Below are 27,133 nucleotides of genomic sequence, written 5' to 3'. Positions count from 1 at the left end.
AATCTGATTATGTCTTTCTGTTTAGACAAAGGGACTGCTGTTGTGACTGGCCTCAAAGAAATAGGGTTCCTCTGTGAAAGGGTAGTTATACACAATTATCAACCCTTGTACTTCTTGCCAATGGTCAGTGTGTCTTCTTGTGTCACGTTCGGAGGGTCCCACCAGAATAATAATAATAGTTAATTGGGTGAGGAAGGTAGGGAATAAAACTCTCAGAGGCAGTGTCTTCATGCTAAAGTTTATGTGCTGAAGATCTAACTAAAGACGAATGTATGATAGAAAAGCAGTGTCATTAATCTCAAAAATGCATCTTTCATGGCCTAATATTAGGCCCAAATTCATTTAAATCAACAAATACGGTCTAAACTCTAGAATTAAGCTATTAATGTTTAATTTTAAATCATTGTATAAGGGATAGACAAAGGACATTGCCTGCGGAAGACACATTTCAACTGAATGCCTTCATCTGTACAACTGAATAGGTATCCCCTTTTCCTTTCATGCATTTACAAACGCAATGCTGATGCAGTTAGATTATATACGATTTGTCGTTCATGTGAAAATTGAACGTCAGTTGCTGACTAAACTAAGATAAACATCCAAGTGATGTTGGTCTTGATATACACATTATAGACGTAACGCAAATAATACGTCTGTATTTTTTATAGAAATGATGCCCTCCGGTCTTCACGGTTATTGGTCCAACCGAATTATTTGGCCTAAATGATTGGACAAACGACAATCCCCAATACTGGTGAAGCAGGTCCAAAACAAATATTTCCCCCAAAATAACGTTGCTTTATGATATTTCATTTATTTTAGTCTCAGAACAACTATTAAACACCGTTTTATGAAACCCTTATTGAATCATTCCAAATGCAAGGCAACCTTACCTTATAAAAGAAAGGTTCGATATGTGAACTTCATGGGTTCTCCTTAGTCAGCGTATACAATTCCTCCTTTTTAAAACGATGGCTTTACATGTCCTCTCCGTTGACTTTCGACTTAACACCCGAGGTTGCGTTCGTTAGGCTGTGAATGTGTGTATTTTTACTCAGTAAACGCCAGTTAGGGAGGCGATGACATTGCACCAGACACAGTAAAAGGCCGAATTCATTGTGCAAATCCAGATACAATCGTCAACAGATGCAATCACGTGACCTGATCCTGTCTGTCACATGACCCTATACCAGCTGTGTGGGGGGGGTTTAGTTGGCTCCTTGCTGCCCGGGACGTCCCAATGATCCCGAATAGCACTAACCGTATGTTCCCTTTTCTTTCGAAATACAGGAGTCATTTGGGGACATGAAACTTGTGTGTCTCTGGGTATTCTGTAGCTAGGGTGCTATTGTATAGTCATTTAAACTTGTGACAATTGCATGGTCCAATAATTATATAAGCAATAATACTTTACTTCTATCAGTTTGATATTAAGAAAATAAACCCTTTCTCATCAGTGCAACTCTTTGCACATAAATTCATGTGCATACATACTGTATTTTTAACTATCGAGTGGCACAGCAGTCTAAGGCACTGCATATCAGTGTTAGAGACATCACTACAGACACCCCTGGCTTCAAATCCAGGCTGTATCACAACCAGCCCTGATTGGGATTCCCATAGGGCGTCGCACAATTGGCCCAGCGTCGTCCGGGTTCGGCCGGGGTAGGCCATCATTGTAAATAAGAATGTTCTTAACTGACTTGCCTACTTAAAAGGTTCAATTCAAATATTCAAGTGCATGTGTATGAACGCTCCGGGTGTGGCCCCCTGGCGGTCGTACTGCTCCCTGGGCAGGGCAGTTAAAAAGGGTGGAACAGGTTGAGGGAGTGTCAGTCAAAGCTAATATTCAACACATACATCTGCAAGTCCACATGCTTGTTTTAATAGAAATTGATACCGGGTGCACAGAAATATCTTCACAAGTCACTTGATGGTACAATGTAGACAAAAAACAAGCCAAATGTCAACCTTTATGTAGAAAAAGACGTGTCCTTCTTGGAATGAAGCCAAAACCAATCATCCAATTTCAAGTAAAAGGCATATTGTCACAGTTCTTTCTCCCCCCCGCCACATTTACATATGTACATAACAGACCAGGGATATAAGAGTCTGACCTAACAGTTTTAAAAACATATTTACAGTCACAATCATTTGTGCACAAGGGTTGTGTCTGAAATGGCACCCTACTTTGACCAGAGACCAATGGGGCTGCGGGCAAAAGAAGTGCACTACATATGGAATAGGATGACATTTCAGACGGAGCCCAAGGACTCCGTGTCCTGATGTAGGCATACAGTACTTATCAACACATCAAGTAATCATTTGCCTTTTAGTGTCTTCACTTCCGTTTCCCCAAAAGGAGGCAATGCAACTCCACTTAATGGAATAACATTAGTAGTTGATTGTTCAAGCATAGAAAACATCACTGTGGAAAACAAACGCTCCTTATTCAATAGAAGTGCCAGACCTCATTCAAGACGAACCCATTGGGAGAAACGGTGGGCAAAACGAATAGACTTGCTTCGACAAAACTTGTTAGATGTTCTGAACTTCAAATGTCATGTCGCACTGTGCACCTCTTAGTTACTAAACTGTGACCTCATTGGTCAATGTTCATGGCTCAATGTTCAGATGACATCACTGATGATTGAACCATAGAAATACAATCTATATCATCTATTATATTTCTAGGGCATCAATTTTAGTGGTTTCTAACAGACAGATGCAATCATGTGCTCTCACCCATGAAATTAGGTGTTATGGGGTCAAAAGGTTAGGGGTGGTGGGGATGACTGAAATATTCTGCTTCTACAAAATGTTATGCTGTTTTCAAATGAAACAATACCTTGCTCTTGTTAAAGCTTGTAGAATTGATTTGTTCCTGTAGTATAGGTTCTCTCCTGTGCTCCAACTCTAAACAGTACAGTACATACAAAACTGTAGCTAAGAATGTATTTCCGTACGATTGAATTACTATCATATCAGTCCTTTACAGGTAAAAGCTATTTACCTACCGATAGTCCCCTCAATTAAGTTTTAGTACCTTTGGTATGTGAACAGACAAATGACAAAAATGGGTCAGAGAAAATTCTGACTCAAAATAAGGCTTTACACAATAGTAGATATCTAAAGTACAGATCGAGCCTGGAATCCAAACTGAACATGGCTTTGTTTCACTACTCAGTTTTGATCCCAGGCTAGTACAGAGTAGCCAAATCCTGACCATTCTGTACAGGCAGTGCATATCAGAATCTCTTCACTGGTATAAACGGGGATTCATGAAACTCCCAACATCAGAAGAGTTGCAGAGAGCAAAACAAAAAAACTGTTGCATTGATTAATAATTGTAATCAAATACAGTCAACAATGCAGGTTGTGGTTCTTTTCACATGTGAAAGTCTTCATACAGATATTTCAAAATGGTCCATGAGGTGTCTCTTTTTTTAGGTGGTAGCTGCAATCCTTTGACATCTGAGATAGGTTGTTGTTGCAAAAGTCAATGTGTGAGACCAGCGCGGAACACAATCTGGATCAATGCAATGTAACAAAGTCATGAGGTGGATAGTGAAGAGCTGTTCCAATGGTTTTTCGGCTGATGAAGGTAGTCTCACAAATGACACCCTCTTCCCTATGCAGTGCACTACTTTTGAACAGGAATCTGGTAGGAATCTGGTCAAAGTAGTGCACTACATAGGGAGTCATTTGGGATACAGCGAAGTCAGTGAAATATGAGAGGGAGCCATCTGATCTTTCTCAAACAGAAGATGTCTGTTTACTCGTGCGGAATGTAACAAAATAAAAAAAGTCTGGATTCTGGAGAGACCGTTTGGGTTTGTGTGTAAAGCTTACAACAGGTATTTGTGATCTTATGGCGTTCCAGGAACCAGTGCAGATTTCAGGCCTTCATGGAATGAAGAATATTGTCAACGACAGAACAGTGCTCCTGGGTCGTTGTTCATTAGGGCAGGAACAATTAAACTTTTTCAACAGGAGACAGAAATTATAATTTCTTATTGGACAAGTCCAGGTAGTCCCTTTACTTTTGGGTCTGTTTGTCTTCAGTTTGGTGCCTAATGAACGCGACCATGGCGAAAGAGGTTTAAGTTGAGGCAGGGTGGTAGAAAATCATCTGAATCCATTCAACGGTAGTCAAGTCAGTGCTTACAGGCTTAGGAAACCTACACTTGAGGCATATACCACCTCTTCATCCTCCCCTTCCCTCTCCCCTCCGCTGTGAGCTGCTGCGTTCTTCCTCTTTACCTGTTTGCGAGCTGCAGCCCGGGGTCTTTGCACCGGCACCAGGAGGCGGAACCCAGGCAGAGCCACTGTGATGCTGGAGGCGGAGCCTGGAGTGGGGTCCGGAGGCAGCGCCGTGAAGGTGCAGGGCATCAGGAGTGAAGAGGAATTGGAGGAAGGGCTGGCACTCTGGACAGAGGAGTAGCCTGAGCTGTGGAAGTCGGTTGTGATGAATGAGGAGAGGGGCTCTCGCGGTCGGCTCCTGGCACTCCCCTCCCCTTCATCTTTGTTCCCCTCACAGAAACTGTCATCGTCGCTGGAGAGGGCTCGGCAGTGCAGTTTGGAGTCCTCTGGCTCCGTTGCTAGCTCCAGTGTCATGGCCAGAACAGAGGCTACACAGAAGAAGATACTGTTAGCTTGGCAACATATCATAGTGAGTGTAGTGACCTCATTTGAACAAAAATCCAACCCATGTCAATTATTAGGACCACACGATATCATGATACATGATTCTATATGTATTGCGATTTGAGGTTGCCAACATATTGCTCACTATGTCTGCTGCAGATAAGAGAACATGAGAAAATGAGTTTTGATCAGTCACGGAAATAAATAAAAAGAGCTGAAAATATATTGATCACTACTTTTTATTTTTTTTAAAAGGTGGAAAACAAGCTACGGGAAGAAAAATACCAGAGTTTTGGCGCCAGTAGAGCCGACTAGCGCTAGCTACAGTCACATTTTTTTTACATTTATTTACAAATCCATACTTCGGAGTCAAATATCGATATAATAATCATCCTGAAATATTGATATACACAACTATCGATTTCCTCCCCGTCACTATCAATTATGGATGCCTTAAAAGGAAACCATCACACAAATTCTTTGTATTTGTTTCATTAGTCCATTGCTGATGCAGTGAAAAACAATTGCGCAATAGATTACTCAAGATATTCAACTTTCAAAATACAGAAATACAGCCTCCGGTACGATGCATTTTGCATCATATGATGCTGCGTTTTGCATGTGTCTGCCTCTGAGCAGTCTGGTCTGTACCCCACATAAGGAGAATAATGTCTGACTATGTCTTCCAGTACATAATGATGTCACTACATCTAGTTCACCAGTTAGAATGGCCAGCATGACACTCATCTTCCATTAAACCCCATCTCTAGATAGGGCTGGGGTGTATTCATGAGTGCAAGCTTTGCAATGGAAAACAAAAAACAGGCGTTTATTGGACACATTCAGGTATGTCCCTCCCTGTTTGGTTTCTAGTGAATACACCCCTGGTAAAGAGCTGATCATAAATGATCAGAACTCATATAGTTGATACCCTCCACTCACTCTCTCCCTCCTTGGCCTCCTTCTCTCCTTCGCTCTCCTGGTCCCCCTCGTATCCAGAGCAGGAGGTGTCCAGGCTCCAGTCCAGCATGTCCCCCACCAGGGTCTCTTCCTGAGTGGACAGCTCAGCCGTGGGTGTGGCCACAAAGCTGCCTCGGTGCACAGGCAAGGACTCCTCCCGTCTCCTGGGGGAGAGAAACAGCATATTTATCCAAGTAAGCTTGGAGTCACAAGATATGGTGTGTGGTCCTTTCACTAGGACTGGGGAAACCATGCAGTTTATTAGGCTACAGATGGAAGTTATGATGAATGTCACAGGGTGGTGAAAGTGCACAGTGATGAGCTTGATGCTCCTTCCCAAGAAATAGAGGGTCTTATTCTGTTGACATGATGATCGAGGCTTGACAAAAAGAAATATTCCCAGTCTTCTCCATAATAATCTCATGTCCTGCAGGTAGGAATAGTTTGTTTTACACAGCTTTTTGACAAAACTAAAAATCAGTAAAGTGGAAAATGCCATGGAAATGCACTGGACTTTAGATTTTTATTTGGTACATGAAAGATTTAGCCAAGAGGTACATTGTGTGCACTACATCATCACGCAGGCCGTTCGGCAGAAACACCACTGGTATAAAAACTTGCAGATTTTTTAAATTTTTTAAATGAAAATATGTAACCTATGATGAAACCGAGCTACTGAGTCTTCTTAGTTCAGTTAATTCAATGTTTTTTAATATGTTAATAAAGTCTTAAAGGATGACAAAGTTGAATATTTATTTCCATTGTGGTCATCTAGTGGGCAGAAGGCAATTACTCAGTACAGCATAAACAAACAACTTTGGTTTGAAAGCACTTTTTGGGATGAGACGAGCGCTGGACAACCACCATAAAAGGCTACGTGAGAGTGGTCACACTTGCCCAATCCCAAATTAACCCCTAGCGTTGACAATCTGCCTAGACACTTGGCAAGGATTGGACAGAGGAAAATCCTCCCTGGCCTATAAAAGAGAGCACGGTGGAGCTAATCATTATATTGCTCTCACATTTGAGTGGCTTAACGTAGGAACCCACCTCTTGCTGTTGCTGGAGGGGGAGGAGAGGAAGGTGTGGATGTCAGCTGGCTGGCCCGTGGGGCTGGGCAGCACCATGTAGGGTTCCACCTCCGGGACCTCCAGGACCTGACACAGCTCCTTGAAATCAATCACCTGGGAGAGAACACAGGTACACAAACACACTGGTTAGGTTAGTGTTAAGTAGGCACGAACTGGAAGACAAAGCTCTTCAACTGAGAGGTACTATCTGAATTTGTCCAATAAGAACATCTTGTTTTTCTTTGCCTAGTGATGGAGGGGACAACATTATATTGATATTTTGACTCCAAATATTGATTTGTAAAAAAGAAAGAACACTAGGTAACATTAGCTAGCACTAGTCAGCTGTACCTGTACAAAAACTCACTATTTTTCATCCTATAACTGTTTATTTTTTTGGCCAATCAAAACTCATTCTCATGCGCTCTGTAACAGACATATAGTGACCAATGTTTGGAACACCGAATCACAATACATATGTCAGCACCTAAGTATTGTGATAATGTCATATTGCGAGGTCCCTGGCAATTCCCATCCCTAGTTTTGCTACGATGTGCACACCACCAGTACAGCCAAAAGGAGAATATCCAGGCCAGCAGCCCAGCACTGTGCACTTCGCCTTGACATACTAGTTTGAAAAAGGCAACGGTCCATGTCAGGAGATGACAAGCTCACCTTTTCTTTGCTGATGTGTTGGTAGGCCTCATCCTCAAACCTCTGCTTGACACCTGTCAGAGACATTTGCCTGTAGTCTTTGGGTACATCCTTACTGAAGCTGTCAGAGAGAGAGGAGAGAGGAGAGAGAGAGACGAAAGAGAAGAGAGGAGCATGATTAATCATCCAGTCTGTGTTCTCCAACTGTGTTACATCCAATGGGAAATCATATCAGTATATGATAGTACTTTGTTTGAAAATTGGACGTTGTCAATAAAGTGCAGTGCCTCCCACTAGTCTGACTCACAAGTGTGGTGCATGGTGAGTCATCCCCCACACACACAGTCCTTAGCAAACACACCCCCTCCCTCCCTGCCACACACCCTAGGTCCAGCTCCCTCCCACTCACCTTTCGATCCCAGCCAACACCCCACCCCTACGGCCCTCTGCATCAGGGTCACTGTGGCCCTTCGCTAATGATGATCTACATCGTGGTTAACAGGAGCAGATGGTCTGCGTCCCAAATGGCACCCCACTGCCTACACATTGCACTACCTTGGAAAACATGTGCACTAGGGAATAGGAGACCATTTAGGACATAGCCACAAACAAACAACCTGATCTTGTGATCAATACCATTGTCCAATTTGTCTGTCTGCAGCGCTGGCTAGCAACAGTCTAAGAAATCACCACACTACTTTGTTCATTTGTCTTTATAAGTATGTGACTTCATGTGATTTTCTACAGTGTGCTCAAAGAACTGCAGGAGAGAAAACGTAGAACAGCAGGAGCTGGCCTCTGTACGTGTGTGGTGAAAGACAAACAGCGGTCGGTGCATTTTACTGGCTTTATAATGAGACAGCAACGGACAGCCCTCCTGCCGGGGACATGAAGGAGAGGGAGGGGGTGAGGGAGATTGTGAGTGGGCGGAGTCTTAACCACCCATGTGATAAAAACCACCTACCACACACAGACAGAAAACCCAGCCTGATCAAAAGGGCTAAGAGGACCAAAACACAACCTTTCATCTCTTCAACTAAAATCACTATAGAGATTGGCATTCCTCACCTGCTGGAAATCACACTCATATTGAAAAGCAGCATGGCATTCATCAGAACTGCTACCTTTCTGATCTGCAGGGGGTTCTACAGTGGTGCCCAGAGAACACTTCAGGATTGTAATAATACTGGAGCAGTCCTTTAAATAGCACTTCACATTGACTACTGTGTGTGGATGATGAACCGAGGAATGGAAAAAAAACATCTCAGTAAGTTACATAAAGATGTCTTCTCACAAACACATTCTCAATAACACACCTGCATGTACGCTAGTGTTGCCTTATTCCGTCTAACGAAGACTACAAGTATAAAAATACATTTAAAAAAAAAATCAAGCTAATGATTTGTTCTAATCATGCGCTGACAGCGCTAATTAGCGACTAGTGAATTAGCACAACTAACCGCCATCTGTCATTCGCCCATTGCTGCTTCCCAGAATTGTTTTTCTTCCACTAGATAACACAGCCCCAAAGTAAAAATTAGCTTATAAACATACACAATAATTTAAGGTTAGGATTGGGCACTAGGTTAGCAGTGTGGTTTTAGGTTTGGTTTTTATTCTTAAAATCTGTTTTTTTTTTTAAATAGGCAGGGTTTATGACTTTGTGGCTGTGTGAACTAGTAACGGAATGAATAAAGGGGAGAAATGCTAATTGCTGGAATACTAATTGATAGCAGGATGGGCTGCTGAGAGACAATGGGGATCTCCAGGAAGAGGGGCTATCGATACTCACCACAGCTAGCCTGCATGCTAACAAGGTTGTTTACTACCACAACCAGCAGGCAAGCTAAAATAGAAACAGCTTGGTTTCAGTCAACAATGAATAGCCACAAAAGCTCTTAGACTACGGCTGGACGATGTGTAAACTTCATAAAACAAGCCATACTGGCAATTGCAGTACGGAGGATTTTCTTGTCTCTAGTATGTAATTGCTGACATCTTCGAACTATCAGCTTGACACGAGGTCAAATCTCTCTAGCCAATCAACTTTTACAGTGTATTTGTAGCAGTGGAGTGTGAGGGTTTGCTTTCACAGCTACACACCCACCCTCCTCCACCAATATGCCTCTATCACCTTGGTAACCCTCATGAGAACAAAGTCAAGCCAGCGAGCACCCCTTGTTTGTCAGGCATTGGATTACAAGGGAGAGAAATAGAGGGAACATATATTGGAGAAAGAACAGTACAAGAGAGGACAGACTTTCTAACCCAGACTAACATTAGCCTTTGTATCTAGTATGCATATAGAACTGTTTAATAACCGGTTATGGTGATTTCTAGGACATCCGTGGCATGTATTATAACTTACCACTTGACATAGAGTAGTAAAGTGCAGGGGACCAGGTCCTGCTTGGAGAAGCCTGTATACTCAGCCAGCTGGATGGGCCAGATGGGAGCTGCAATGCAGAGAGGAAGAGCAGGGGTCAAGGCGACACACTAGAGCAGGGGTCAAGGCTACACACTAGAGCCTCAAGACTGATATGACGTCCAACAAATATTAAAATAACGCCTCAGAAGAGAGCTGATCTTTTAATGAGAGCTGATGAACTAGACTAGGTATTCAAAGGGCGGGTAAACAGGGAACTACATTGTTGGCCTACAAAAAAATAGGGTTGCAAGAAATTTTGAAAATAATGGGATCCCCAGAAGTTCTGCTGGGAAGAAAAATGGAGTCCCTGCTGAAAAGGTTTGAATACCACTGCTCTAGGGGTGTTTGAAAACCTAGGTCAACAGTGTGTGTGTGTGTGTCATGTATGGTTACTGAGCAACTCCCTTGGGACTGAGGATACAGCACTTAGATAAATCTCAATTTTGAAGACCACCCCCTCAGAAAGATTTTTTTGTTACACTTCAGTTCGAAGCTGATCAAGTGAATACAGAAATACATCATCGGGGTAGATTACATATCAGTTTGTAGACAGAGTTTAGAAGACAAATGGTCTGTGTCCCAAATGGCATCCTATTCCCTATATAGTGCACTACAGCGCAACGTGCCATTTGGGACACAACCGTAGACTGCCTGTTTGCCCGCCTTACCGTAGTGGTGCAGTGCCCGTGTGAGCAGCAGGATGGCGTTGGCCAGGTGGGCTGAGGAGTATGTAGTGAGGGCTGAGTAGAGCAAGGTGAGCTCACACAAGTAGCTGAACAGGTGGACACTGAGCCGCTCTAGGGGTAACAGAGACAGCAGCACCTGGCCATAGTCCAGCAGAGTGGGAGTCTGCTGAGACAACACCAAATGAGTTGAACTCATAGAAATAAAAATTACTAGACTGGACTAAAGAGAGTTGATCATTTTGAACACGCCCCCCAAATATTTTCACTTCAACAGATGCCTTTAACCCAAGCTGATGAAACAAATACAGATGCCATCATCAGGGAAGACTAAACATGTTGACATAAGATGGGTATAGACTGTTTACTCCGCTCACCCTGATCTTGCCCTCCAGCACAGAGATGACCTCCCCCATCATGCGGACCAGGTCCTCATACTTGTAGGTGTTGTCTGTGAGCCACACCGCCTCCCGGATGGTCAGGATATCCTTACTGATGTACCTAGAGAAGGAGACGTGGGTCATATTCATTAGGCAGAAAACAGACTGAAACAGGGAGGGACGACCTGAACTGGTCCAGTAAATGTAACGCTCGTTTCTGTACAGTCTCATAATTCTGAGCATTGAAAACCCCTCAGAAAGATGTTTTGTTGCACTTGAGCACCCGCCTTTAGCTAAAGCTGATCCAGTGAATACAGAAGTACTGTACATCAGGGCAGACTACATAGAGGATAAAATACTGACTAGTTTGTATCATGCTTAGGGTTGCAAAAATCCAGCTACTTTCCCAAAATCAGGAAGGAATAAGCAGGATGCAACATTCCCAACCAGGATTTGTGGAAAACATGGGCATTTTGGGAAAATTACAGGAACGTTCCAACCCGAATGATGCTACATCCACCTCCAACGTTTTTCTGTCTCGTACCGCGTGCAGACGACCATGCAGGCGATGCCCAGCAGCTGCAGGCGGGCCTTGGGCACGGAGCGCAGGGCCAGGTAGCGGTCCACGCAGCCCACCGTCACATGGAGGGTCAGGCTGGAGAAGTCCTTCATGGTGGTTACCTCCACCAACCAGTCCACCAGGATGTATCTAGAGAGAGATGAATACTGTTATGTACCTAGAGAAGGGGGGACACACGAGAGATAAACACTAATGTACCTAGTGAGGGGAGAGGAAAGGCACAGGAGAGAGATTAATAATGTTATGTACCTAGAAAAATGTGGTTATGATAGAAAATAGCATATTTATTTATTTTTACTAGGCAAGTCATTAAGAGTGCTTAGAATTTTGAAAGCCCCTTCAAATAAAGAATCTTTTCCCTTAACGCGAGCCATTAACCAAAATTGATAAAACAACACAATTGAAACGAAGTCAAGTGATCTTCAGTGTGGGTACAGTCAGTTCCAGACCAACCCGGTAGGTTACCTCATGGTGTCGTTGATGCCCTGTCGGAGCACCTCCTCCACCCTGCGTCGGGGCACAGGGGGACAGGAGCGAAACAGCTGGGCTACAAGGTCGGCACAGGCCCTCTGCTCCAGACCCAGCGGGTTGTCACTGCTGCACACCTTGGCCAGGGACAGCTGGAAGCGTGCACACACATAGAGAGAAAGGATCAAAGGGCACAGGTCAAAAGTCATGCCAGGCTTGCCAAGCAAGCTCAACAGGAGGGAGAAGGTTTTTTAAAAACCACCACCTGTGCTCAGTAACATCCTCAATGATTAATCCACTTTAAATGGTTGGGAGAATAAACAAAACCATAGATTTTGTCTGTGTGTGGATTTGGGCTGCCTGTTCTAGTCAACGGCTACATTATCATGTCTATGCCATTGGAGAGATATAGACACACAACCGTACAAATGTTTGGGGGTCACTTAGAAATGTCCTTGTTATCCAGTCAAGAGGTTAGAAATAATGATTTGTACTTCAAACTTGGCTTTGTCAAAGAATCATCCATTTGCAGCAATTACAGCCTTGCAGACCTTTAACATTGTAGTTGACAATTTGTTGAGGTAATCTGAAGCGGTTTCCCCCCATGCTTCCTGAAGCACCTCCCACCTCCCACAATTTCTCACATGGAATAGCCTTAATTTCTCAGAACAGGTATAGACGAGTTTCAGAAGAAAGTTATTTGTTTCTGGCCATTTTGAGCCTGTAATTGAACCCACAAATGCTGCTGCTCCAGGTACTCAACTAGTCTAAAGAAGGCCAGTTTTATTGCTTCTTTAATCAGAACAACAGTTTCCAGCTGTGCTAACATAATTGCAAAAAAGGTTGTCGAATGATCAATTAGCCTTTTAAAATGATAAACTTGGATTAGCTAACACAACGTGGCATTGGAACACAGGAGTGATGGTTGCTGATAATGTGCCCCTGTACACCTATGTAGATATTCCATATAACAGTTGGCTTTTTTAAAAGCCATTTCCAGCAATAGTAGTAATTTACAACATTAACAATGTCTACACTGTATTTCTGATCGATTTGATGTGATTTTAATGGACAAACCTTTATTGCTTTTCTATCAAAAACAAGGAATATTTAAATGACCAACAACTTTTGAATGGTAGTGTGTGTGTATATAGATATCACACTTAGCAAAACAAACAAAAAAAAGTCCCCTTTTCAGGACCTTGTCGTCTTTCAAAGATAATTTGTAAAAATCCAGATCTTCATTGTAAAAGGTTTAAACACAGTCTCCCATGCTTGTTCAATGAACCATAAACAATTAATGAACATGCACCTCTGGAACGGTGCTTAAGACACTAACAGCTTACAGACAGTAGGCAAATAAGTTCACCGAGGACACTAAAGAGGCCTTTCTACTGACTCTGAAAAACACCAAAAGAAGGATGCACAGGGTCCCTGCTCATCTGTGTGATAGGCATGCTGCAAGGAAGCATGAGGACTGCAGCTGTAGCCATGGAAATAAATTGCAATGTCCATACTGTGAGAAACCTAAGACAGTGCTATAGGGAGACAGGACAAACAGCTGATTGTCCTCGCAGTGGCAGACCACGTGTAACAACACCTGCACAGGATCTGTACATCACACCTGCAGGACAGGTCCAGGATGGCAACAACTGCCCGAGTTACACCAGGATGCACAATCCCTCCATCAGTGCTCTGACTGTCCGCAATAGGCTGAGAGAGGCTGGACTGAGGGCTTGTAGGCCTGTTGCAAGGCAGATCCTCACCAGACATCACCGGCAACAACGTCACCTATGGGCATAAACCCACCGTCACAAGACCAAACAGTTTTGTCTCACCAGGGGTGATGGTCGGATTCGCGTTTATCGTCAGAGTAATGAGCGTTACACCGAGGCCTGTACTCTGGAGCGGGATCGATTTGGAGGGAGGGTCAGTCATGGTCTGGGGGCGGAGTCACAGCATCAGACTGAGCTTGTCGTCAATGCAGGCAATCTCAACGCTGTACGTTACAGGGAAGACATCCTCCTCCCTCATGTGGCACCCTGCCTGCAGGCTCATACTAAAATGACCCTCCAGCATGACAATGTCACCAGCCATACTGCTCATTCTGTGCGTGATTTCCTGCAAGACAGGAATGTCAGTGTTCTGCCATGCCAGCAAAGAGCCCGGATCTCAATCCCACTGAGCACACCTGGGACCTGTTGGATCAGAGGGTAAGGGCTAGGGCCATTCCACCCCAGAAATGTTTGGGAACTTGCAGGTGCCTTGGTGGAAGAGTGGTGTAACATCTCACAGCAAAAACTGGCAAATCTGGTACAGTCCGCGAGTAGGAGATGCATTGCAGTACTGACCGTTACATTTTATTTTGACCCCCCCCCCCTTTTGTTCAGGGACACATTCAATTTCTGTTAGTCACATGTCTGTGGAACTTGTTCAGTTTCTGTCTCAGTTGTTGAATCTTGTTATGTTCATACAAATATTTACACATGTTAAGTTTGCAGAAAATAAACGCAGTTGACAGTGAGAGGACGTTTCTTTTTTTGCTGTTTATACACACACCCATTCAAAAGTTCGGGGTCACGTAGACATTTCATTGTTTTTGAAAGAAAAGCATATTTTTTTGTCCATTCAAATATCAATTACAGTGTAGACATTGTTGATGTTGTAAATGACTATTGTAGCTGGAAACAGCTGATTTTATATATAAACAATCAGAATTGGCCTGCCTCTGGAAACAAAGCCAAATAGACACACACCTGTGCTTCCCAGCATCCTTTGGCTGCATAGTCCCTGAGCGTGCGTATGAACTGGAGGTACCTGCCTGGGTCCGCCATCTGAGAAGACAGCACAGGACCACAGTAAGTTATGAGGTAGTTTGTTGACTAACACAACAGGGGTTTTATATCACATTTGACACCCTTTAACTACACAACCTACATTGTAACATAAACAAAGCCTTTTGAGATGTGGAGAACCAGAGAGAAGGGAAACTCACTGCGGTTTTACGGTTATGTTCCCAAAGCAGGTAAGCGCTCTGTAGACAGCCCGACTGAGACGACTCTTCAAGTAGTGTCAGGGCCTCGGCGCGCTTGTCGTCCTCCTGAAACACACAGATTAAACCATGTTTCAATAGTCAGTGTTTCAAACAGCACATTTAAATACTCCTCTCTATCCAGCACAACAAGGCCTACTGAATATGTAACAGGGTTCTGAGTATGCAGAACCTTGTTACATATGTTTCACAATTCCTGACATTTAATCCTAGTAAAAATTCCCTGTCTTAGGTCAGTTTGGACCACCACTTCATTTTAAGAATGTGAAATGTCAGAATAATAGTAATTTCAACTTTTAATTTCTTTCATCACATTCCCAGTGGGTCAGAAGTTGACATACACTATATTATATTGGGGCAGCAGGGTAGCCTAGTGTTTAGAGCTTTGGACTAGTAACTGGAAGGTTGCAAGTTCAAACCCCCGAGCTGACAAGGTACAAATCTGTCGTTCTGCCCCTGAACAGGCAGTTAACCCACTGTTCCTAGGCCGTCATTGAAAATAAGAATTTGTTCTTAACTGACTTGCCTGGTTAAATAAAACGTTAAATAAAAATTAGTATTTGGTAGCATTGCCTTTAAATTGTTTAACTTGGGCCAAACATTTCTGATAGCCTTCCACAAGCTTCCAACAATAAGTTGGGTGAATTTTGGCCCCTTCCTGACAGAGCTGGTGTAACTGAGTCCGGTTTGTAGGCCTCCTTGCTCGCACACACACTTTCTAGGTTCTGCCCACAAATTTTCTATAGGATTGAGGTCAGGGCTTTGTGATGGCCACTCCAATACCTTGACTTTGTTGACCTTAAGCTATTTTGCCACAAACTTTACAGTGAGTTCTTATTGGGAAACAATATTTTCACTTGTTTTCAGTTCCTACCGCTTCCACTGGATGTCACCAGTCTTTGGAATTTGGTTGAGGTTATTCCTTTGTGCAATGAAGAAGTACGGCCATCTAGGAACTGCGTAACACTGTTGAGAGTTGCGCTAGACTTGAAAAGTAGCGTTGGTTTGTTGTCTTCCTGTATTGAACACAGATAGACCAGTCTTCAATTTGATCGATTATTAACGTTTTTTTTAAAACTAAAGTTGTATTACAAAAGTAGTTTGAAATGTTTTGGCAAAATTTACAGACAACTTTTGAGATATTTTGTAGTGACATTGCGCAAATTGGAAGCTGTTTTTTTCTGGATCAAATGCGCCAAATAAATGGACATTTTGGATATATATGGACGGAATTAATCGAACAAAAGGACCAATTGTGATGTTTATGGGACATAGAGTGCCAACAAAAGAAGCTGGTCAAAAGTAAGGCATGTTTTATATTTTATTTCTGCGTTTTGTGTAGCACCTGCAGGGTCGAAATATGCTACTCTTTGTTCAGATAATAGCTTCTTATGCTTTCGCCAAAAAGCCTTTTTAAAATCTGACATGCTGGCTGGATTCACAAGGAGTGTAGCTTTAATTTAGTATCTTACATGTGTGATTTAATGAAAGTTGGATTTTTATATCATTTTATTTGAATTTGCTGCGCTGCATTTTCCCTGGCTTTTGGCAAAGTGGGACGCAAGCGTCCCCTATCCTAGAGAGGTTAACTTCCTGACTGATGTCTTGAGATGTTGCTTCAATATATACATGTACATTTTCCTGCCTCATGATGCCATCTATTTTGTGAAGTGCACCAGTCCTTCCTGCAGCAAAGCACCCCTACAACATGCTGCCACCCCCGTGCTTCACGGTTGGGATGGGATTCTTCAACTTGCAGGCCTCCCTTTTCCCTCCAAACATAACGATGGTCTTTATGGCCAAACAGTTCTATTTTTGTTTCATCAGACCAGAGGACATTTCTCCAAAAAGTACAATCTTTGTCCCCATGTGCAGTTGCAAACCACAGTCTGGCTTTTTTATGGCGGTTTTGGAGCAGTGGCTTCTTCCTTGCTGAGCGGCCTTTCAGGTTGTGTCGATATAAGACTCGTTTTACTGTGGATATAGATACTTCTGTATCTGTTTCCTCCAGCATATTCACAAGGTCCTTTGCTGTCGTTCTGGGATTGATTTGCACTTTTCGCACCAGAGTACGTTCATCTCTAGGAGAAAGAACACGTCTCCTTCCTGAGTGGTATGACGGCTGTGTGGTCCCACAGTGTTTTACTCGTACTATTGTTTGTACAGATGAACGTGGTACCTTCAGGCGTTTGGAAATTGCTCCCAATGATGAACCAGACTTGTGGAAGACTACAAAAAAAATTCTGAAGTCTTCACTGATTTCTTTTGATTTTCCCATGTCAAGCAAAGAGACACTGAGTTTGAAGGTAGGCCTTGAAATACATCCACAGGTACACCTCCAATTGACTCAAATGATCAATTAGCCTATCAGAAGCTTCTAAAGCTATGACATCATTTTCTGGAATTTTCCAAGCTGTTTAAAAGCACAGTCAACCTAATGTAAGTAAACCTCTGAACCACTAGAATTGTGATAGTGAATTATAAGTGAAATAATCTGTCTAAACAATTGCTGGAAAAACTACTTGTTATGCAAAAAGTAGATGTCCTAACCGTCTCGCAAAAACTATAGTTTGTGAACAAAAAAATTTGTGGAGTGGTTGAAAAACGAGTTTTAATGACTCCAGACTAAGTGTACGTAAACTTCCGACCTCAACTGTACACACACACATAACAACCCCTGAATAAATTTCAGAGAGTCATCAAGGATTGTTGGTATGTAAAATTATTACTGAAACAAAGCTACTTTAAAAGATCCGTGTGGGTTCATGGAAGAGCAGAAACAATGAGGTGCGTAGCGAGCAATCAATAAGTGAAGAAGAGGGAGAAAACATGTATCCTAACTGGGCTGATGACTAGCAGGGCTTCCTAAAAGGTGACAGTGTCTTCACAGCCTCATCAGAAACTAACAAACTGTGTTTTCGTTTGGTTACCATAGAAATGGATGACGGCTGTCACTACAAAAATCACCACACTAACGCCTCTGCCTTTCTGGAAGACTTGCAGTGGTGTGTGTACACTTACATCAAAAAGCTGGAGGACTCTGGCCAGACAGTGCAGCAACGTACCCCTCCTCTCCTACAAAAAATAAAAAACCGCAAAATGTGAAAATGGAGCCTAATGAAAGCATTGTTAGAGCACAATCTTATAGTCTACAACACTATTTTTATAGAAACATTGGATTTTTCAAGTCCATTCATTCCATTGAGCAAAGACAGACTCATCTATTTATAAAAATCAACAAAACAGAGGCGATACATGCAGGGCACCACAAGAGAGGACAGGAAAAAAACAGGCTATAAGGGGTGGAACTTTATGGCGGTCAGAAATAAATGGGAGGCGAGACACAGCGTTGCACAAAGCAGCATAAGTCTCCCCCCATTTGCCTTCATTACCAAGGTCCAGTTGGCCATCGGCAGATTTTTTTGGTAGCAACATGTTTCCGAATCCACCTCTCCTTTCTTCCCATGCAGTGTGATGCCTACATTTTAGTAATTTAGCAGACACTCTTACCTAGAGTGACTTACAGAAGCAATTAAGGTTAAGTGCCTTCCTCAAGGGCGCATTCACCTAGTCAGCTCGGGGATTCGAACCAGCAACCTTTCGGTTACTGGCACAACCCTCTTAAAACCCTAGGCTACCTGCCGCCTTTACACATCTTAATCAGTGTTGATAATGGATGGAAAGACGATGGACAGCTCTGAGTGAATAAACCAGGAAGGCACAACCATAGAAACAGATTCAACATTACTCATTATATTTCTATGGGTAAAACAGCCCTCTAATTTGTATCCAGGGTATTATACTAAACATGTGTTTTTCCAATAGGAACCAAGGGAGAGGACAGTGATGGTTGCTGAGGTTGGCTGTGTCTATGGCTGCCCATCTCCCCAGTCAAGCTCAACCAGGCCTAGCCTGGTAAACACTTACCACATTGGTTTCACACTCCGCCTTGAGCCTGTCAAACACCACAGCCTTGCAGCAGCTCCCAGTGGGGGACCAGGGCGGGCGGATGAACACCCAGATGAAGGGGTCGGCGGTAGGGGAACGCAGGCTCTCCGCCAGGCTGAAGAACTGGGATGCCTTCCGGCCGCACACGTCGGCACGCCCTTCATCACTCAGCAACGCTGGGACAGAGAAGAGGGTGATTATTATACAGGAATTAATTAAGTGATTTGGTCAATGTCAATCACTGAGCAACCTCATAACCAATTCAATGAGAAACAATGGATGACAAGTGCAGTGAGACTTACGTCCTTCATTGTACAAATATGCAATCCCTAGTTTCACAGCTGCCTCGAAGTTCCCCTTCTCTGCGGCCCTGAAAGAGGAGACAGAAACATATTAGGGTATGTATGCGCACTTTCAGTCTCCCTCATGTGAAACTGGCATTGGAAGATGTGCAGAGTCAAGGTCAGGGTTTGGGAGGAGTCCATCCTACCTCTCAAAGAGCCAGACTGTGTTGGGGGATGGCCAGGTATCCCTGAAACTGACCCGGGCCCAAACACTGGAGTGGTTATCAAGGATGTCACGGAGCTGAGAGTGTACCTGGGAGATAACCAAATGTCTCAGTTAGCCTCCAACATGGCAATCCTCCATGCATGTTCAAAATATTCTTCTTCCTTTCAATAACTGAGTAAACATAACATTCCTTATACATGCTAAAGGAGGAGTATACAGGAGGAGACTGATACACATTGTGACTCACCAATTCAGGTGGTGACAAGATGTTCAGAAGAGACTCCCTCAAATTATGTTTACTCCAGAGGCTGTTCAATTGTTAGAGAGTGTGTTTTAGATGTGTGTGTTCACGTCTTTAACTTGCGGGGACCAGAAGTACCCACAATAATAGTAAACAAACCAAAATTTGGTTCATGTTAATGTTAGGGAAAATTGGATTTTGAATGGGACTGAATTGTATATCTCCAGAAGATTAGTTAAACAAGACTGTGTGTGTGTTTGTGAGACTCACAGCTCTGACAGCCAGCAGGTCCTCAGCAGAGAGGCATTGGAGCACACACAGAAGCACCTCTTCGGGTAGAGACAGCAGTGTTAGGGCTGGAACACGCTTACGGACCCGCTTCCGTGCTGGAACCGTGAAGCATTTGGAACAACGACAGTGTAGCACTAAAGATGAGAGGGAGAAAAAATATATATATTAAATCACTCTTGCCATTTTAGATACAGATACCCATCAAACGCAAAAAACCTCCCTCTTTCCAACTCAACTGACGCTCCAAATAAACTAACTCTTACTCACACAGTGCCCCCCATACATTCAGTCTCCAACTGGGGGACACCGTTTATTACTGACAATGTTTCATACACTGTTTATTCAATAGTATTTGATTACAGTTCTCATCTATATGCTGCACAAGAGACAGTAATTCCCACCTGAAAGTCAGTTTACGTTTGCTACAGCTTGCTGGCTCAAACTAAATCAAATTAGGCAAAAGCGATCCAGTTAGATATAATGTATATATTATTCATTTTATGATATATCGGTAGTTATAACCAATGGAATCTATTTTGACTAATTAGCTGGCCAAGTTCTGGCTAATGTTTGAGTTCAGCTTAACTCAGCGCCCAAATTTCCCTCCTCAAAACTAGGTACATTTAACAACTACTGTAAAGCTTCTTAGATTGAAATCCAAAAACGTTAATTATCTATTTGCGGGGCTTTCAAAACCACACAAACGTAATGACTTTACAACGTAGCCAACTATGATATAAATGTTACGAATGCTTTAGTTTCAAATAAGGCACATTTATAACGTTAGCCACTGAACTAACGACTGGCTCAAGTACTGGCACCAAGCTGTGTACCAGTAGCTAACTAACTAGCCATCATTACATCAGCAAACCATAACAGATAGCTAGCTAGCAGGCTAGTTAGCGGCTAACGTTATCAAGTCAGCTATCTACTGTAGCTATAACACTTTCATGCTATCCACTCTCACACAATGCAAGTTCTCTAACCTAACGTTGACATGTTAGATGGCACATTCACACCGTAGCTAATTGAGTCTGAGATACTTACCGCTTACTTTCATTTCGTGGAGAGATCACCTTAAATACAGCAAGCTCCCTAGCGTTAAAGTTGTGCAACCACAAAGCTGACAGTGAACAAAATACGAGTAAATATAACTTCTGTTATAAACTATGGTAATTCCAATGAATTATCAATTTGTCTAATTCAAAAAGACAGCTTGAGAGCGCTGTCTAACTTGATGGGATGTTGTGAAATTGATAGCATGAATTCAAATCCATGCATGCATCCCTCTCAACTTTTGAGATCCTCCCGAAATTGGCTAAGCACCACCCGCGCGCAGAGTTTAAACATCAACTTCGATTTCATTGGCGAAAAACTAGTACGCCCAGCTATTATCAAACGAGCTTCCGATTCGTCTAGGAGAAGAGCGACAACTTCGATTGGTTTGTCGTTACAAAAAATTAAATAAAGACCACTGATTGGATAATATGAAACCATTTTCGAAGTACGCGCTTCCAAATTGATGCATTTTATTGGTAAAAGGGGTAAACCAAACACGATGACGTCGGCCAGCGCCGGGCTGAAACTTGGGATATGTAGTAGTCATAATTTACGTTTTAAACGTACCATTTTTAAAGAGACATTAACAAGAAAATACAGTATCACTCAAGATAATTCATTTAATAAAAACATATTTCTTAAAAATGTTAATGGTGTAGTTGTTATTAATTACAATTTTACATAGCTATAGGAGCGGTTGCAATTTACAGAATTGTTACCTGGAGGAAAAGGGGGGAGGGTCATGCTTTTTCAATTCTAGTAAGGGAGAGGGTTTAGTATTTGTTTTAAAATAAATGTAATATTTGTTTGCATGGACTAGGCCTACTGATGTCCTGTTCAGTTTGAGAGGGAGGGCCTGAAGATGAAAAGGAGAACCAGAGGTAAGCACGCTACTGCTATAATTGTTTTGAATAAGAACAATATGTTTCATTGCCCATAATGAAGCTATTTATCAGAGTTATTGACCTCACAATAAGCCATGTTTGAGTAATTTGCATAACTGGACAGCACATGGGTGCCTTAAGTATGCTAATTCGGGAAGGCCTAATTGATTTAAACAGTCTTCATTTTAATTTGACTTTAGGCTACTAACAACAAGAGGGCTTTTTGTTGAAGCCTATTTATTCATATTCCTATTCCTATTGACAGACTAAATCATAGTCTACTATCCATAGATTTTGTCAGACAATTTGTTCAGTCACCATGCACTCCTTAAATGTCTCAGTGAAGGGCTTGGTGTGTTAAGGTAAAACCAGGGCTCGAATTGAGGTGTTATGTGAGAGAATGTGAGGGTAAATGGCTAAAAGCAGAGGCCTACCCCTTGTTAGCGAAAGATTTTAAAAATCAACAAAATGATGAATCTGATTATATAAAGAGATCTATAACGATGCTTTTGTCATGTCTTTCTGGGGAAAGACGTGACTCTGATGCATATGGGATATCTTTTGTTTGCCTCTATGACTTTCAGAGCCTGCGCTACAACCTTCTATAGCCGAGGAGACAAAAAATGTACTTTCCTTGGGAAGTAATGTGTGATTCTGTCACTATCAATTGACATTCAAAATTTCAACAGGCTATTAAACAACATACTAACTCCAAATCAGTCAGGAGCAAGCCAGCTAGCCTAAGAAGGAAGGAAAATGAATTATTTTAGGCTATATTATTATTATTTCAAGGCTATAGCCTGCCATTTAAGAAATCAATTGTGAAGCATTTGTGACACGCTGGCAGGAGCGCTCAGCATTTCAACACATCAACAGTACCTAACATGTCTATACATTTTGCATTTAGGCTGTATAAAATTTAATGAATTACTTAGAATTAAATAATAAAGAAACAAAAAATGCCTTATACAGTAATAGGCTATACAGTAATTCTACAGTGACTTTTGAATTCACTTTTAGAAACACAAGTTTGGCCAGTCTTTGGTTTGAAGATCATGCACTGAGCTATGCGTGCCTAGTTTGTTAATTTAGCCTTAGCTGATGCTCTTATATTCCCATGCCCTAATCACAGTCAACACAAATATATTTTGTTTCAACAATATCATGGAATAAAATAGAATAATTTAGAAAACTATAGTATCCCAAATGAAAAGTTACAAGTGCATATAGGTCTACCAGTTGATATGCGGATGCTGTGTTAAAAAATGTATGTATTTTTCTCAAATTCTTTGATGATCAGACACTACAGTCGTAACTGGTTCTGTTGAGCAACATTTTTACAGTTATAGACAACTTCAGCACTGTTCCAGACTTAGACTATCCTCATTCTTAACAATAGCCTGTACAGATATCAAAACGTGTCAGTGTTGCAGCATGCGCTCATTCGTTGTCATGCTTTGTTGTGGTATTAAAAAAGACTCTGCTTGTCTCCATCATGTAAAATAATGTAGAATTGCCTGAAATGCATTTATAAAAGGATATTTTTTCTCAAACTGCAAATAAGATGATAGATTCATGCAGTGCTTTTAGTATAATTGAGATCTTTTCACCCCTACCCTTAGTCTGCAAATCCACAACCTTCTGGCTACTTTGATATGTAATGCTTACAAAACGAATAACAGTTTCTAAAACTGCATATCTAAGGCTCTGGTCTGTGAGGGTAAACGGTAGGCATGTTCTCTGCTATCCACTTTATGTTCTGATTATTATTTTGGGTATAGGGGAGGGTCACGTTTTTTAAGCTTTCAGGGAGGGGAGGGTAAATACACTACTAAAAAAATATAAAGGGAACACTTAAACAACACAATGTAACTCCAAGTCAATCACACTTCTGTGAAATCAAACTGTCCACTTAGGAAGCAACACTGTTTGACAATACATTTCACATGCTGTTGTGCAAATGGAATAGACAACAGGTGGAAATTATAGGCAATTAGCAAGACACCCCCAATAAAGGAGTGGTTCTGCAGGTGGGAACCACAGACCACTTCTCAGTTCCTATGCTTCCTGGCTGATGTTTTGGTCACTTTTGAATGCTGGCGGTGCTTTCACTCTAGTGGTAGCATGAGACGGAGTCTACAACCCACACAAGTGGCTCAGGTAGTGCAGCTCATCCAGGATGGCACATCAATGCGAGCTGTGGCAAGAAGGTTTGCTGTGTCTGTCAGCGTAGTGTCCAGAGCATAGAGGCGCTACCAGGAGACAGGCCAGTACATCAGGAGACGTGGAGGAGGCCGTAGGAGGGCAACAACCCAGCAGCAGGACCGCTACCTCCGCCTTTGTACAAGGAGGAGCAGGAGGAGCACTGCCAGAGCCCTGCAAAATGACCTCCAGCAGGCCACAAATGTGCATGTGTCTGCTCAAACGGTCAGAAACAGACTCCATGAGGGTGGTATGAGGGCCCGACGTCCACAGGGGGGGTTGCGCTTACAGCCCAACACCGTGCAGGACGTTTGGCATTTGCCAGAGAACACCAAGATTGGCAATTTCGACACTGGCGCCCTGTGCTCTTCACAGATGAAAGCAGGTTCACACTGAACACATGTGACAGACATGACAGGCTGGATGCGCCGTGGAGAACGTTCTGCTGCCTGCAACATCCTCCAGCATGACCGGTTTGGCGGTGGGTCAGTCATGGTGTGGGGTGGCATTTCTTTGGGGGGCCGCACAACCCTCCATGTGCACGCCAGAGGTAGCCTGACTGCCATTAGGTACCGAGAGGTGGCCTACTTCCGGCGTCGACAGAGATGGCCGCCTTGCTTCACGTTCCTAGGAAACTATGCAGTTTTTTGTTTTTTTTACGTGTTATTTCTTACATTAGTACCCCAGGTCATCTTAGGTTTCATTACATACAGTCGAGAAGAACTACTGAACATAAGAGCAGCGTCAACTCACCATCAGTACGACCAATATGACTTTCGCGAAGCGGATCCTGTGTTCTGCCTTTCACCCAGGACAACGGAATGGATCCCAGCCGGCGACCCAAAAAAATGACTTCGTAAAAGGGGGAAACGGAGTGGTCTTCTGGTCAGACTCCGGAGACGGGCACATCGTGCACCACTCCCTAGCATTCTTCTCGCCAATGTCCAGTCTCTTGACAACAAGGTTGATGAAATCCGAGCAAGGGTAGCATTCCAGAGGGACATCAGAGACTGTAACGTTCTTTGCTTCACGGAAACATGGCTCACTGGAGAGACGCTATCGGAGTCGGTGCAGCCAACTGGTTTCTCCACGCATCGCATCGCGCAGACAGAAACAAACATCTTTCTGGTAAGAAGAGGGGCGGGGGCGTATGCTTCATGGTTAGCGTGACGTGGTGTTATCATAACAACATACAGGTACTCAAGTCCTTCTGTTCACCTGATTTAGAATTCCTCACAATCAAATGTCGAACGCATTATCTACCAAGGGAATTCTCTTCGATTATAATCACAGCCGCATATATTCCCCCCCAAGCAGACACATCGATGGCTCTGAACGAACTTTATTTGACTCTTTGCAAACTGGAATCCATTTATCCGGAGGCTGCATTCATTGTGGCTGGGGATTTTAACAAGGCTAATCTGAAAACAAGACTCCCTAAATTTTATCAGCATATCGATTGCGCAACCAGGGCTGGAAAAACCTTGGATCACTGCTATTCTAACTTCCGCGACGCATATAAGGCCCTGCCCCGCCCTCCTTTCGGAAAAGCTGACCACGACTCCATTTTGTTGATCCCTGCCTACAGACAGAATCTAAAACAAGAAGCTCCCGCGCTGAGGTCTGTTCAATACTGGTCCGACCAATCTGATTCCACACTCCAAGACTGCTTCCATCACGTGGACTGGGATATGTTTCGTATTGCGTCAGACAACAACATTGACGAATACGCTGATTTGGTGAGCGAGTTCATTAGAACGTGCGTTGAAGATGTCGTTCCCATAGCAACGATTAAAACATTCCCAAACCAGAAACCGTGGATTGATGGCAGCATTCGCGTGAAACTGAAAGCCCGAACCACTGCTTTTAATCAGGGCAAGGTGACCGGAAACATGACCGAATACAAACAGTGTAACTATTCCCTCTGCAAGGCAATCAAACAAGCTAAGCGTCAGTATAGAGACAAAGTAGAATCTCAATTCAACGGCTCAGACACAAGAGGTATGTGGCAGGGTCTACGGTCAATCACGGATTACAAAAAGAAAACCAGCCCAGTCACGGACCAGGATGTCTTGCTCCCAGGCAGACTAAATAACTTTTTTGCCCGCTTTGAGGACAATACAGTGCCACTGACACGGCCTGCACCTAAAACATGCAGACTCTCCTTCACTGCAGCCGACGTGAGGAAAACATTTAAACGTGTCAACCCTCGCAAGGCTGTAGGCCCAGACGGCATCCCCAGCCGCGCCCTCAGAGCATGCGCAGACCAGCTGGCTGGGGTGTTTACGGACATATTCAATCGATCCCTATCCCAGTCTGTTGTTCCCACATGCTTCAAGAGGGCCACCATTGTTCCTGTTCCCAAGAAAGCTAAGGTAACTGAGCTAAACGACTACCGCCCCGTAGCACTCACTTCCGTCATCATGAAGTGCTTTGAGAGACTAGTCAAGGACCATATCACCTCCACCCTACCTGACACCCTAGACCCACTCCAATTTGCTTACCGCCCAAATAGGTCCACGGACGATGCAATCTCAACCACACTGCACACTGCCCTAACCCATCTGGACAAGAGGAATACCTATGTGAGAATGCTGTTCATCGACTACAGCTCAGCATTTAACACCATAGTGCCCTCCAAGCTCGTCATCAAGCTCGAGACCCTGGGTCTCGACCCCGCCCTGTGCAACTGGGTTCTGGACTTCCTGACGGGCCGCCCCCAGGTGGTGAGGGTAGGCAACAACATCTCCTCGGAGGCCCTCGGAGTGTGGTGTCAGGAAAATAACCTCACACTCAACGTCAACAAAACTAAGGAGATGATTGTGGACTTCTCCCAGACCTGGACTAAAGCATCCGCCAACTCCTGGACAGTCTGTGGTGCAACGTGGCGTTGGTGGATGGAGCGAGACATGATGTCCCAGATGTGCTCAATTGGATTCAGGTCTGGGGAACGGGCGGGCCAGTCCATAGCATCAATGCCTTCCTCTTGCAGGAACTGCTGACACACTCCAGCCACATGAGGTCTAGCATTGTCTTGCATTAGGAGGAACCCAGGGCCAACCGCACCAGCATATGG

General features: G+C 43.3%; 2 protein-coding genes across 2 annotated transcripts in view; both read right to left on the bottom strand.

Moving 5' to 3' along the window:
• The window catches only part of abca3b (ATP-binding cassette, sub-family A (ABC1), member 3b), a 76,188-nt gene extending 75,033 nt beyond the window's left edge, over positions 1 to 1,155 (bottom strand). Inside the window, exon 1 of the mRNA XM_042315349.1 lies at positions 894 to 1,155. The gene's annotated coding sequence lies outside the window, so the exon portion shown is untranslated. The remainder of the gene's footprint in view (positions 1 to 893) is intronic.
• Positions 1,156 to 1,863: 708 nt separating this feature from the next.
• On the bottom strand, positions 1,864 to 21,241 carry ccnf (cyclin F). The gene is made up of 17 exons (XM_024407857.2): positions 20,960 to 21,241; positions 19,892 to 20,046; positions 19,361 to 19,467; positions 19,173 to 19,240; positions 18,850 to 19,046; positions 17,944 to 17,997; positions 14,866 to 14,970; positions 14,627 to 14,704; positions 11,868 to 12,022; positions 11,367 to 11,531; positions 10,820 to 10,943; positions 10,428 to 10,608; positions 9,700 to 9,787; positions 7,353 to 7,452; positions 6,658 to 6,791; positions 5,590 to 5,771; positions 1,864 to 4,631 (listed from the first exon to the last, which is right to left on the bottom strand). Exons 1-17 carry the CDS (start codon positions 20,970 to 20,972, stop codon positions 4,165 to 4,167), a joined length of 2,373 nt encoding a protein of 790 aa, XP_024263625.2. The 5' UTR covers positions 20,973 to 21,241; the 3' UTR covers positions 1,864 to 4,164.
• Positions 21,242 to 27,133: the final 5,892 nt, after the last annotated feature.

The sequence above is a fragment of the Oncorhynchus tshawytscha genome, unplaced genomic scaffold, assembly GCF_018296145.1.
Source record: "Oncorhynchus tshawytscha isolate Ot180627B unplaced genomic scaffold, Otsh_v2.0 Un_contig_6900_pilon_pilon, whole genome shotgun sequence".
Taxonomy (NCBI): domain Eukaryota; kingdom Metazoa; phylum Chordata; class Actinopteri; order Salmoniformes; family Salmonidae; genus Oncorhynchus; species Oncorhynchus tshawytscha.
The sequence above is the reverse complement of the archived record's forward strand: the minus strand, read 5'-3'. Positions and strand labels throughout refer to the sequence as shown.